Here is a 13,884-nt window from a genome sequence, read left to right on the forward strand (position 1 = left end):
TATTACTACCTGTCTCTGTACTCTTTCTCTTTACTTTCCATGTTACTGCGACATACGTACTTCAACATGTCACCAACCGCATCAGCAACCGCTGCCGTACCCACCTTGACGCAGAGTGGAGCAAGAGTCGCTCTACAAGCCGCGGAGCAGCATGCGATTGAAGTGGGTGTTCCCATGTAAGTTCCCCTCCCAGACGCATGGCATGCGACAGGATGGGACCAACCGTGCTAACACAACAACAGGAGCATCGCTGTAGTTGATGCGCACACACACCTGTTAGCCTTCACTCGCATGGACTCAGCCAAGATAACGTCCATCAATACCGCCATGGACATGGCCTTCACTGCCGCTGGCAATCGCATCCCGACCTCCGCATACCAAGAAACACCGTGGCCAGGCAGCGCAACCTCGGGCATCGGCAACACAATCATGGGACGCTTCACAACGCTGGGCGGTGGTGTACCTATTCTGTCAGCAGCGGGCGACATACTCGGTGCTATAGGTTGCTCGACGGGCACAAGCATGCAAGATGAGGCTGCAGCAAAGGCAGGCAGGGACGCCGTACTGGACGTCATCAAGAAAGAGAAAGAAGCTGAGGAGACGAGACTACACGAGGAGAGGCAAGCAGTGTTGACACTTTGGAAAGAGAAGGAAGAAGAGGTAGGAAACTTGAGAGAGGAGCTCGAAGGTATGGACAGAGGGAGCAAGAGGATGAGGTTCGACGGCGGAAGGAGTGGAAGTGTCAGCGTTGCTGGCAGTTTGATGGGACGACGAGCGAGTACACAAGCAGGACTAGCACCAGATACCCCGCCAGAGGATGGCGAGCTGCTTCCGAGTTTCGTGGGGGAGGTGTCAGTGGGGCGTTATTGAGCGATTAGTTATACCTCTCACGTTAGCATTCCGGGCATCAGGTTGGTGAACTAAGCATGGCGTTCATGGGTAGTACTTTGGGCGAAAAAGAGGCGTTGGTATATGGAGGCTTTTTGTTTGGTAATGATGAACGAACACTACCTAGTCTACTGTATAGTCATTGTATGTGGGAAGATGTATGGCCTATGGGTATTCGCATATGCGCAAGTCATTCCAGGAGTGATCGAGCGGGGCAGCCTGTCCACTTTTGATGAAAGGTGTGGTGGAGCTCAACATGTGCGTCGGCGTTGTCGGCAACCAGTCGACCAAACGTCATACAACCATGATTGCCCACTTGGTACTCGGAAGGACTAGAGGACTGTGGAGCAAGGAAGCATGCTTTACTGGTGCTCTACTCGGGATGGCGAGCATCAGCAGAGGTGCATGCGAGTATGTTTCCGAAACGGAAATCACCTAGACAGGAATATCTCTCTGTTCGACATCTTATTTACTACCGACAAATGATTCAGCACCGTTATACTCACTACCGATACTCAATCATGCCGGTATATTCCAGTTCCGACAAAGATTCACGCACGGCAAACCTCTACACCTAATGTCATCTTTCACACCCGACAAATCTTTGTATATCAGCATTCTTCCCGCCCGACACATATTTCCACACCAGCATTTCCATGACCACCGGCAGAGATATCCAGCACCGGCAAACATATTCGCCACAGGCATCTTTACCATGTCGGCACTTTCTTCTCATACCGTCACTTCCGTTCAGCACCAACACTTTGTTACCATATCGTCACACTAGTGACCCCCCATTCAGTACCGGCAAGTGCATTCGACACCGGCAGGTTCATTCGACACCGGCAGATCGATTCAACCCCAACAAATACTGAAACCATCTCATGTATCGGCGTATCCGACCTTGAGCTGAGCAAACCCAAGTTACAGCTTATGAACATATAAACACCTGATGACGATGGAAGTGTAAAGAAGCCGACCGAGAATGATCTCTGACCGCACATATCACAAGGAGATGCTGAAACTGACATGAACGACTTCCTTCTGGACTCCGCGAACTATGCAACGTTTGCATGCGAACCCCACGATTACCGTCATCTGGAAGAGACATGAAGTCCACAGAGAGTGACGCAGATATTTTGCGATGCGATGCGATACGATGCGATGCGAAGCATAGTAACATAGACTAGATTTGATAGGTAGTATACGACGCACAGCAAGCGTCACTCATAGCGATATTCTCCACCAATGATTGGATTTATGCAGCTGACGTCGCTTGCTTTCGACAGATCCTATTTGCGTCTGAGAACGATACTGAAGGACGCAAGTACATGCGCGACATGGCGGACTGGTTCCAGCTTCACCCTCATCTTCAAGAACTGCCCATGTGCCGAGGGCAATTTCCTAGGAATTCGTGGGGACACAGCCCGTCGCGCTACGAGCATATAGAGAAATAGCCTGCGTGCGTCTGCGCGATGCCGAGTTCAGTTTCGGCTGAAAGAGCCCGTAATAGCAATATCTTTGCGTAAGGAACTGTTCAAAATCACTATCTTCTCGTTGGCAGTGCGATAAATGAAGCACCAAAAGGTTACGTCGATGCGATGCAATTGTCGCATCCCATGTTCTTCGGGTCTCTCCTCAAGGTCCCCAAGGTTTGCCAGGAAGCGGCAGACACAACGACGACTTACGCAATCTCAACACCACACGGCAACGATATCGGGCACAATACTCGTTACAGCCCGTCTTCGATTGCGCAGTCGTCGTCCCTTGTCACCCAACTTACGTACCCCCATGCACCGCCATGGTCGGAAAACCCTTCTCGAGGAAACAACCAACAGGCGCAGTCGAGGCACCCCGCGCAACGAACCACCGGCACGACGCCTCAACTGTCACGAAAAGTCCAGCCACCTCTAGACCACGCGCGATCTTCATGCCAAATCACCGACTACATCGCCGAAGCCAACAGTATCAGTATCCCCACCCCGATTCACGAAATGACGATGTGCAAGTGACGACGGTTTTTGATCCCTGTACCGAGTGCGCGACCCAGTTTAACGATGGGCAGCGGGCCAGTGTTAGGCCAGGCGAAGCCAAGCTGGGGGGAAGCCGACACCCGGCCTGCGCGCGCAAAAGGCCCCATGTCGCAAGTCCGTCAGCGTTGTAGCATTGCAGCGTTGCTCGTGCGACGCATGGTGTTGAACATGATTATTTCTTCGTTTTGGTTTCAATGGTTTGTGAGATGTGTGACCTGGTTTTCGGGCGACGCCAGTCTCCTGACAACCCATACTTTGAAGCGACAGGCAAACTTTATCGCCACAGCTCCTTACCGCCAGATGCCATGGCGCGAGGCACTCGATACTTAGCTGAACGTTCTTTGTTGAAAGGGGGCTGGGGGCAGCTATTGGAATTTGGGGGCACACACTCCCTTCTGTGGTTGAGTGACGAAGCGGCGCGGCAGTCTGCCAAAGCCGCGCCACGCCCCCTTGGCAGGCACAGAACACGAAGTGTGCCTGAGCTCAGAGTGCTTACGGGGTCATCTCCGCAGCCGCCCGGGTTCGTGCTGGGTCGCGTCTGTCACCTTCTTTCTTTGGCTGCCGTGCGCTCGCTCAGCTCGTGTTCAGGTACGAGACGTGTCAAAGAGGCGAAGATCGCTGGGAGTTTTTATTGTTAGTAGTCGTGTTAAGGGTGATCGTCGCAGGGTGAGAGTGATAGGCAGTTGGTCGTTCAGATTGTCACATGGGCAAGACAAAAAGGCAAGGGATTCGGGTCATGAATTCGTGGATCTGTAATTCGGCAACAGAGCAAAGAGGCGCTCCCCTAAAAAATGAGCAGGGAAAATAAAGAGGTTTGGTACCGTAAGATACAGAAGAAAAGAATATGTTTCCAACCAGCGCGAAAGCACGCGTCGCGAGTTTGATCTCCAAGCCGCCCTGTCATCTACAGTAGAAGAATTGTAACCCCCATACACCCTCATAACGCGTGTTGTGACTTGCTTATGCAAGGTCGCAGCACCAGATACCCTCGTGGTTAGCACAACCAATCTTGGTGTACTGGTCAGAAGTGAGGATCTCAGCGTGGCCAGTCTGACCCTCGTAGTTCCAGCCCTTGGACGCGCTGCCGCAGACATCCTCGAGACCGGGCAGGGTGGGGATCTCGCAGAGCCAGCCACCGTAGAAGACGTGGTCGAAAGACTCCATGTCGGGCTTGCCGGGGGCAAGAACCTGGCCGTAAGTGCCGGGGTTGAGCTTGTGCTTCATGACACCGTTGCCCTCAACAACGACGTTCATGGCGTTGGCCTCGAGCTTGGTGTCGCACTCAAGAGACTTCATGCCGAGCTTGGCACGCGCCTCCTCGACAATGCCCATGTAGCCACCGCTGGAAGGAGCGGGAGCAGCGGGGGTGGTGGTTGGCTTGGGAGCCTCGCTGGTAGGAGCAGGGGGAGGAGGAGCGTCGTAGGTGGTGGGCTTCTGAGGAGCGGGCTGGTAGACCATGGTGGTGGTGGGCTTGGGCGCCTCGCTGGTGGGCGCAGGGGGAGGGGGAGGAGCGTAGACGGCAGTGCTGGTGGGCTTGACGGGAGCGTAGGCGGGCATGGTGTTCTTGGCCGGGGCCTCGTACGCAGCGCTGATGGAGCTGGTAGGCTTGGGGACCTCGTAGCCCTCGGTGACGTAGACAGTCTTGACGACAGTCTCAACGACAACATGGACGTTCTTGACGTGCTTGTGCTGGCTGCCGTAGCCACCGTAGGAGGGAGCGGCGAGCGCAGAGCCAGCCAGGACGGCGGCGGAGAAGGCGATCGAGTAGCGCATGTTGATTGATTTCGTGTTGGTTGATTTAGTAAAGGATAGGAGCTGGACTTGAGTTGACAGGTAAGGTTCGACGGTCGAATTGTTTTTTGGTTACAGATGCGAAGTGAGCGTGTTTGTGCCGAAGGGCGGTAGAGAACGTGGTGTCAAAGATTGACTGTGTAGAGAGTGAATGACTGGATGTCGAACCTGGAAGTCGCAGACCTGGGGTAGTAGAGGAAGGCAGAGGGGATAAACTACATTTATACAACTTGACGCTAAGCAGGAAACGGGCGTTGTGCAGCTGACATGGGCCAGGAAATTAAACGCGAGCGCCATCACATTTCCGCCCACGGCCCCGTCCTCCGCAGATTTACCTGTGCCTGGAGCTAGACGCTCTCAAGCGCAATTCTCGTCCCAACCAAGCCCTTGGTAGACCGCTTGCATCCTTTCATTTCGTCTCTTGCTCAGTGACAGTCACCGTAGGCCAGATTTTGAAGTCTGCAGCCCTACGCATTCGCATTGGCTATTATCGGGTCGCATCTAATGAATGTTTCGGTGGCTACATTCCTTCCAAACCCTTTGTGCTTCACTGCGGTTGTGCGCGGCAATCAATAAAGCTTTGTTTGTCTATCCGTCGTTGATTGTCGTGCACTCTGGCGCTTCGACTCGGATTTCGTTGGTACGGTCCAGATGTGACAAGCGTCAGGGGTAAACACAGACGATCATTGGGCTTGCGCAAGGGACAGCTCATCAAACGCCCACTTCGGAACATTAAGCGGAGAGCTAAGTCGAGAGCGGCAAAACGTAAAGATATCCCGAAGTGCGCCACTGTCCTATTGGCTGTTATAATCGTCTGGACCAGGTACGGTTTCAGATGTTTTTCTTAGCCCAGGGTACATGTTGGCCTGACCCGGCTGTCGAAGAAACCTCTTGTGAAAGGTACTCCGAGTAGTTGCACAACTACAGTCCGCCTTAGTTTCAGCTCTGGTGCCACAGCATCTACTTGGTCCTTTCGCTCGTATCGCAGATGGCGAGCGGTTCACGAGTCCGTGCGACTTTCATCGCTGTCCGAGGGAAGAGTCGAGACTCTAGAAGGCCGTTCGCAGAGTGGAGCCGCCGAAGGATTTCTACTCGGACGGGAGAGGTCATCGTGAAACGGCGAATCGTGGGATATTTGGAGATCCCGTTTCTATCGCGCCGGCCCAACGAGGTAGAAGAAGAGGGGAAGCTTGACTGCCGCCCGTTGTCGCAACATCCTTCCGCCATTGTAGTCGATCGTGTGGATGTGCGATAACTGCTAGAGTCAGTGGCGCTTCATGACACTCGACTTGGCTCCACCCTCAGTGTCACCATCTGCCATCGATCTTCCGCGTGGACGGTCGCCACGTGTTAGCGCACTGGGACAGCGAGGAGATCTCGTCTCTTGACGTGGATCCGGTACACCGCATGGTCAGCGACCCTCCAAGGACTGTGCCCGACCGCCCACCAGGTAATCAGCCACGAGCCGAGATCAAAATTCAACGTCATTTCTCGACCCAAGCATGCGACACAGCTAGGATGTCGTAAAATTAATGGTAGTGATAATGAGGGGTTGTAGCAAGGTGACCCAGCACTGTTTAATCTTCGACCCGTTGCGGCACCAGATTGTTTCTTTCAACCTCATCTCACTCAAGATGAAGCACCGAAGGCCTGCCGTGCCTCAGGCCTCGCGATTAAGTGAAACGTCGATTTTGGTCTGGATGCGCTCGCCGTTTGTCATGATGTGTCGCCGTGTGCTGGCGGCAAGCAGCCGTCTTGCGTGGCCAAAGTGCAATTTCGCGGAGGCGGCTCAGCTTCTTCCTCGTTGAATACTGCCGCAGACCCACAGCATCAACGGCGTTTAGTATACCCGGCCCGTCATCAGGTTTTGAGGTGGCTGTCGCCCCGCTGTCGGCTGTACTCCGAGTGCGGTACGTGGTTTCTTTTCGGCTTTCGACCGCATGCTAGTCGAACTCTTCATCCACACACTTTTTAGCCCAGTCGCAGCGCGCCCTCCGTCGCAACCCCTGATAGGGCAAGCCCTGCAAGGTGTTCTCTCGCGCGTATGCACGATGCTGACACATGCGCCGTTGATCGTCGAACTCCTTCGTGCCTGAAACGTGGAGGTCGGCAATCTTCCTATCTGCTATCGATTAGATAGCTGGCCGAAGTGGCGCGAGCGCGCTGACGACTTGGGCGCCAGCAGAAGTCGCTGCTTTAGGTTATCGGGACGTCTTCGTGGCTCCTGTTAACCCGGCTGTTGAAGAAGATCCTTCATCCCAGTGTGGCGGACTAACCGTCAGGTACCATCGCGCCGATTTTCACATGCAGCCCGTAGCCCCGGCGGAGAACTGCCTCAACCGCGAAAATCCTGCAGTAGCGCGAACGAAACACGTGTGAGCCACGAAAACCTCTTCCTGCCAACCGTCTCGGCCGGTGAGTCTGTTGACAGACACGTCGGCGGTCCGGTGTCTCCCTGGATAGCGGTCACGACGTCATCTGACAGCTCATGCAGCTTGCTGTACTTTTCCACCCAGTTGGCACAAAGATCAGGTTTAGCGAGGAAATCCAAAAGCACCTGGGTCTGATAAGGCAGAAGCAAAGTGACATGTCACCTAAAGAGGATGAAGTCATGGGAAGACGGCAGATCATTTCTTGCCTCCCGAACTCAAAAACGTAGGCGATGCCTGATCCAGATGGCGGCTTGGCGGCAACCATGAGAACGTTCACCGAGGCCCTCACACCTTGCATGGGTGACGAATGAAATTCAATCTCGCGCGCCGCGGTGTTCGAGAGCGAAACAATGGGCGTTCTCATGTTGAGCGTCGTAGGTGGCTTCACATACACGCGTTCAGATATCCCCAACCTGAGTGTTCACGCAGTCTGCTTCTTCTTCCATGCGGGTGGATTGGATGCTCGATCGATCAATCGTCATCCTACTTCATGATCCTACACTAACACGTTCTAGCCTATGCGACCTCACTACTAGCTTTTGGCTTCACCACGTCGCTGTCTGCTAATTAGCCGTTCACCGATTGGTGCGCATCATTTGTGCCTTGCATTCCCATAGACTATTCCAAGCTCCACCTGCACTCGTCTCGATGACTGCGTCTTAGTGAGGATGTTAGATAACAGAAAACGCCACCGATGGTTATTATACGTGTGAGTATAGCCACGGTACATTCTGATTGACCCTCGCGAAGGGCGTACCTTGGAGTGGAGTAGCTATTCACAGCAACAAAGTCTTGGAAGTGTAGGTAGACCAAGGCACCTATCTTTCAGAATCGGCTAAAGAAAAAGCAACGACCGAAACTGTGTTCCATAAGAGCCTAGACAGTTCCTTACATCATATCCAGGGCGCTGAGGTATGCGCCGCCCAATTAGGCAATCCGACCAACCAGAACCCATACCCCCGTCTCCACAGACAGCGCTGAAAACACCTCTGCGGGACGAAAAATCTGCAGTTACCGCCGGATGACACGGAGGCGCTTTGTTCTGCCCTGAATGTCTCAGTGTATGATTGGTGTGCCTGACAGGCCTGTTGGGCCTTGGGGGCCCATACTTGTTCGGTAACGGATGTAGGTGTGATAAAGAGCTGGACTACGCCGTGGGCCCACTTTGAACTCCCATGTGTTTAAAGTCGACGTTCACCCTCTTTTGTTCTTGATCTACACACACTCCTTGTCACATCACAGTCAAGCTTCGACAGCTTTATCACATTCTTTCCAAACTTCCCTCTCTTGTTCAATTGACGGTCTGGACCTCCACTCATTCATCACTCCATCAACAACACACAGTCTCTATAAAGAAACTTCGCCACACTCCCTTGTGTAGCCAACAAAGAACATCTTCAAACAACACCGTCACAGACCCTCTCAATCAACAAAATGCTTTCCAAATTCACCTTTGCCATCGTGGCACTCCAGGCTAGCCTTGCCCTTGCTGGCAAAGCCGTCATCGCCAACCGCTGCAGCTACGACATCTGGGTCTGGTCGATCTCTACCGGATACGGCGTACCTACAGCAGTCCGCATCCCTTCACGAACCACCCACAGCGAGCCCTACAACGGTGTCAGCACTTCCATGAAGGTCAGCAAGTCTGAGAACCTCGTCGCTGGTCAGCACACCCAATTCGAGTACTCCATCGCCAATGGCCAGCTCTGGTACGACATCTCTTTCGTCGACTGCGCCAAGGGCGAGTCTGCGTCCAACTGCCCCGGTCACGACGAAGGCCTCGCTATGGATGCCAGCGACGACAGCTGCGGCAAGATCGACTGCGAGGCTGGAACATACTGCCCTTCGCAGATCTACTACGTCGACCAGCCTCTGAAGAAGCTTGGTATCGCTGAGCCTGTCTTCATGTGCCCCAGCTCCCTGGGCACCAGCCCCGACCTGTACATGAAGGTCTGCTCTGGCGAGGAACAGATCAAGAGGAGCGTTGCTGGACGCATGCAGATCAACGGCGAGGCTTAGATAGCCCTGGTGCCGCGCACTTTACGATTACTTCTCCAGCTCTTTTATGATTACTTCTTACGTTCTTTATACATAAACTAGGGATGGGACATGGGATATACCTTGGGTCACGATTTGGTTACGACTTTGGATGATTCAATGAAACGTGTTACGCTATTACGAACTCTCGATTGACACTATCACTCTGTGCATTGTTCTTCGTGATGATTTAGATGTCGCTGTCTTGCCGTCGGCTCCGTATCGGTCGTCGTTGTAGCGGGCGCTTGCTGATACCAGGGCTGTGCCTGTCGCATTCGTGGCGTGGACGCGTCGCACGATACGAGTTGCACATTTGATTTTGGCCGAGTCCTGCCAGATGGTGCGCTCTGGGGCTGCTGCCAGGCCATGGGGACAAGCGAGTCTGTTAGCGCGAAGACCACGTCATGCATTTTCGTGCCCAACTGCACCTCAGCCCCCATCATGGTGATGTTTCATCGGGTGAGTATGGCTGCGGAGAAACTTACGACACAGTATAAGCCCTTGGAGAGGAGCATGTTGATGGTTCGAGTCTAGACCTACTGTACGCGCCAGCTGGATGACAGAGCCGCGCGTCAGGGGTGCCCAGGTGTAGAGGAAGACGAATACCGAAGCGCTTCACCAGATACTCTTGAACTCGGCCTTGTCGTTGAACTTCGAAACATTACCCGGCACTATGGTTCCTGATGCCTGTTACGACTCGACTGAGCTTAGTCGACGATCGCAGATCAGTCTCCAGTTACCCCACATCTGCACCGAACGAACAGATCTACCCCAAACCTTTGTCCTCTCAAACACTCTTTACCATTCGGGCTAGACGGAACACTCAACATGGCTGGTGGCTGCATTCGCTCGATATGCACATGAGTTGTAGTATCAGCAGGCGTGGCTACTTGCATCCGTGGGCAGCTGGTCAGTCTCGTTGCGAGCCTACTGAAGCGATGGTGGAGTGGGGAAGCTCTTGCGAGAGGGGTTGCCGCGGCTACATCGACCTGTGTTTCTTTCGACGTCTACCACGCGATTGTTAATGCTGTGGGCTTTTTAAGCAAACTCAAGACTCGATCTGATATCATACACCTTGTCCTACCCATCCAGACGCAGAATGACGACCAAAGGACCGATCGCAGCAGCTCCAATAGCTGAGGTACCTTTGACCGAGGCAGATGCTCCCAAATCTACTATCGATATCAAGACCGGGGAGATAGCAAACAAAGACGAGCTACCTTTTGACCCGGCAGCGCTCCAAGCAAAGTACCTCCAGGAGCGTGATCGACGTTTAGCACGAGATGAAGGCGTAGAGCAATACATACTCCTTGATGGCAGCTTATCACATTACCTGGACGATCCTTGGGTCGAGCCCGGATTTGAGCGCGAGCCTATCGAAGAAGAGACCGAGGTGGTAATTATCGGTGGAGGATACGGCGCTCAGGTCTGTGCCGTGCGGTTGATTGAGGCTGGCGTTACAGACTTCAGGATCATTGAGAAAGCCGGAGACTTTGGGGGAACTTGGTATGCTTTGTTGAACCACATGTGATCCACTTACTGACAGCAAGGGAGGTACTGGAATAGGTATCCCGGGGCACAATGCGACATCGAATCCTACATCTACATGCCCCTTCTCGAAGAAGTGGGATACATGCCTACGGAGAAGTATGCTCGTGCCAAAGAGCTTCTTAGACACTCGCGTATGATTGGCGAAAAGTACGACCTTTACTCGCGTGCTCTCTTCCAGACTGAAAGCAAGGAGATGCGATGGAACGAAGAAGAAGGGAAATGGACTACGCACACAGCGCGCGGCGACAAGATCAAGTCACGATTCGTGATCCCCGCCGCTGGTCCTCTTCATCGACCCAAGTTCCCCGGCTTGAAAGGCATCGAAGACTTCAAAGGCCATTCCTTCCACTCCTCGCGCTGGGACTATGCCTATACGGGCGGCGATCCATCGGGAAATTTGCACAAGCTCAAAGACAAGCGCGTGGGTATCATCGGGACAGGCGCAACAGCTGTCCAAATTGTACCTCATTTGGGTGAGTGGGCAAAGCAGCTCTATGTCTTCCAGCGTACACCCTCTTCGATCGATGTTCGTGGTAATCGCCCGACCGACGAGGCATGGGCACAATCGCTCCAAAAAGGATGGCAGAAGAAGCGCATGGACAACTTCGATAACATCGTCAACGGCGGCTACGAGAAAGAAGACATGGTGTCCGATCGCTGGACAGACATCATCCGGTCTCTAATCACCGCCGGTATCGACCCAAACAACCCTGTGGAAGCTGCAGCAAAACGTCAGATCGCAGACTTCAAGAAGATGAACGCTATCCGCGATCGAACCGACGAGATCGTCAAAGACAAAGAAACAGCCGACGCTCTGAAACCATGGTACAACCAATTCTGCAAGCGCCCCTGCTTCCACGATGAATACCTACCGACCTTCAACCGTCCCAACGTCACACTCGTCGATACCAAAGGTCGAGGTGTTGACCACCTCACCCCCAACGGCGTCGTAGCCAACGGCCAAGAATACGAACTCGACTGCCTCATCTACGCCACTGGTTTCGAGCTCGCAAATGAATGGTCGCACAAGACCGGTATCGAGATCTACGGCCGCGACAATCAGACCATAACAGAGAAGTGGGCTGATGGCGCACAAACACTGCATGCTTGGGGAACGCGCAACTTCCCCAACTGCCTCTTCGTCCAGATCGTGCAAGCTGCTCTTACGCCAAACTTCATGCATGTCACCAACGAGCAAGCGATTCACTATGCGTATATCATATCGGAGTGTAAGAAACGCGGAATCAGGACTGTGGAGCCGATGCAGGATGCGGAGGAGGCATGGACGAAGACGATTGTTGACGGCACGGCGATCCGGGGTGACTTCTTGAAGGAGTGCACGCCAGGGTACTACAACAACGAGGGCAAAGATAGTGAGAGGGAGAAGAGGAATGCGACGTTTGGATATGGTAGTCCGGCGTTTATTAAGATCCTGAATGATTGGAGGAAGGATGATGCGATGAAGGGCGTGGATGTTACGTATGCCAAGGACAAGGCGGCAGATGTGCTGGCTAGGAGTCGTATATAAACCGCTCTTTGGGAAAGTCTCACTTATGGACATATTTATCTTACAGCAGACTTCTTTGGGGCCATCAGTATCCTAAAATATCAATACCAAAGCCTTATGTCGATCAAAACCCCGGAAGACGGAAAGCATGTCTCACAAGGCATGCGAAAAGCGTAAATTCGAATAGCCATTTCGAACATGGCGGATGGAACTTCTGCTCATCACTTCTCGGCTTCGCTGTCATACTGAAAAACTGGTGACATGGGTGCGATGTAACCAGCACCATTGCACACCGTGTCCGCTACTACGGTAAATACACAAGGCCGCATTGTTCGGTCGATCACTCTTACCACTCACGCATGCGAGCGTTATTGTTAAAAACTCCAATGGCGCTCGATTATGGAGACCACTAGTTCCAAAAATGGAAAGTGCTCTGAAATGTGTTCGCTGCGCTCCACTCGGCTTTCCTTAAACTTACGAACATGCTGAGGAGACGTATATTTTGAAAAGGAGATGGACAGGCTCTATGCCCGCTTCTCTCCCTTTTTCTCAACAAACCCATAATCTACATGCACATGTCTCGGTCACGCCACCCTTGGCACAACACACATCTACAAAGAAAAAGGAATCTATGGTCAAATGGTGTTCCGTTTCATACTCTTCTCGATGTAAAAGCAACCTTTCCACGCACTCTTACTCCTCACTTCTTCACCATACCGCTGGTGATTTGCTCCAAAAACCTGAAGAGCATGTTGCCATGGGTCTTTTCCTCCAAAAAAGAAAGTGCCAGATTTTATGCGGTCACTTCTTCGTCTTCTCCAGCAGAATTTTCAGCCTAGCACACTAAAACGCTCCAAGTCTTCGCCATGGCCTTTGCTTTCTTCCACATTCCAACTTACGAACATCTTGGATGGCTTCGCCTGAAAAATCGGAGAGGGCTTCGCGATGAACGCTGGACCTAAAAGCCCGACACATACAATGCATGTGTCTCTGAACAAGCCTTTCCACATTTTGCCAAAGCAAAGGGCGGAACCTTGGATGTTCCTTCCTTCGCCCGCCTCAAAGACCTCGCCTTTACCCACATGACCGCCTCGGAACAGTGGAGTGAGAAAGCTTGTACAAAAGCTTCTGCTATCTTGCTGCTCTCCATACTTCCTCACATCTATGCCTTCCAGATTACCAAAAAAGATGAAGAACCATCCTATGAAAGATCCCTCGCCTCTCCTCCTCCACGACTGTCAAAAAAAGTACAGATAGCATACATGGAGAAGACGTCACCTCCCCTTCCTGGACATCGGACAAAATTCCGTCCACTATCCCGAAATGGAGAAGATCTCGCCTCTCCTGTCTCGATATCCGACAAAATACTCCCAGCATTCCTGTCATGAAGAAGATCTCACCCTCTCCTCTTTTATAAACACCAAAATGCCCACTTCCCTGCCCCATGAAGAAGAATCTGCCTCTCCGTGAAATCAAGACCAGCTGAGTCTATGAGGCGCTGCGCCTCAACAAAAGAAACCTATCAACAGGTCACCCGCGTGCCGGGTCGTCTGCGAAGATATTCAGTTTACCACGGTACCAATGGAGAAACTGGGAAAGAAAACGACCAAATCCTGCCCTCATGTCTCTGCGTTCTTTCCCGCGT

At 52.8% G+C, this 13,884-nt stretch overlaps 4 protein-coding genes across 4 annotated transcripts; 3 read left to right on the forward strand and 1 right to left on the reverse strand.

Moving 5' to 3' along the window:
* Positions 1–66: 66 nt before the first annotated feature.
* Positions 67–870, forward strand: BKA58DRAFT_317847 (uncharacterized protein; the record flags this gene model as incomplete). The annotated part of the gene is made up of 2 exons (XM_046167648.1): positions 67–176; positions 243–870. The coding sequence occupies 2 exons, from the start codon at positions 67–69 to the stop codon at positions 868–870; spliced, it is 738 nt and encodes a 245-aa protein (XP_046024171.1).
* A 2,850-nt stretch (positions 871–3,720) lies between these two features.
* Positions 3,721–4,977, reverse strand: BKA58DRAFT_191381 (uncharacterized protein). Its single transcript, XM_046165609.1, has one exon. The coding sequence runs from the start codon at positions 4,692–4,694 to the stop codon at positions 3,882–3,884; it is 813 nt and encodes a 270-aa protein (XP_046024172.1). The 5' UTR covers positions 4,695–4,977; the 3' UTR covers positions 3,721–3,881.
* A 3,170-nt stretch (positions 4,978–8,147) lies between these two features.
* On the forward strand, positions 8,148–9,319 carry BKA58DRAFT_386582 (uncharacterized protein). The gene has a single exon (XM_046170485.1). The coding sequence runs from the start codon at positions 8,579–8,581 to the stop codon at positions 9,161–9,163; it is 585 nt and encodes a 194-aa protein (XP_046024173.1). The 5' UTR covers positions 8,148–8,578; the 3' UTR covers positions 9,164–9,319.
* A 961-nt stretch (positions 9,320–10,280) lies between these two features.
* BKA58DRAFT_412100 (uncharacterized protein) lies at positions 10,281–12,260 on the forward strand (the record flags this gene model as incomplete). Its single annotated transcript, XM_046172335.1, has 2 exons — positions 10,281–10,687; positions 10,736–12,260. The coding sequence occupies 2 exons, from the start codon at positions 10,281–10,283 to the stop codon at positions 12,258–12,260; spliced, it is 1,932 nt and encodes a 643-aa protein (XP_046024174.1).
* Between the last annotated feature and the right edge of the window lie 1,624 nt (positions 12,261–13,884).

Source organism: Alternaria rosae (assembly GCF_020736505.1).
Source record: "Alternaria rosae strain MPI-PUGE-AT-0040 chromosome Unknown BKA58scaffold_6, whole genome shotgun sequence".
NCBI classification, from domain to species: domain Eukaryota; kingdom Fungi; phylum Ascomycota; class Dothideomycetes; order Pleosporales; family Pleosporaceae; genus Alternaria; species Alternaria rosae.

What these genes read in the sequence shown, in the direction of transcription:
- BKA58DRAFT_386582 (XM_046170485.1), top strand. Translation starts at nt 8,579, where the DNA reads ATGCTTTCCAAATTCACCTTTGCCATCGTGGCACTCCAGGCTAGCCTT.
- BKA58DRAFT_191381 (XM_046165609.1), bottom strand. Translation starts at nt 4,694, where the DNA reads ATGCGCTACTCGATCGCCTTCTCCGCCGCCGTCCTGGCTGGCTCTGCG.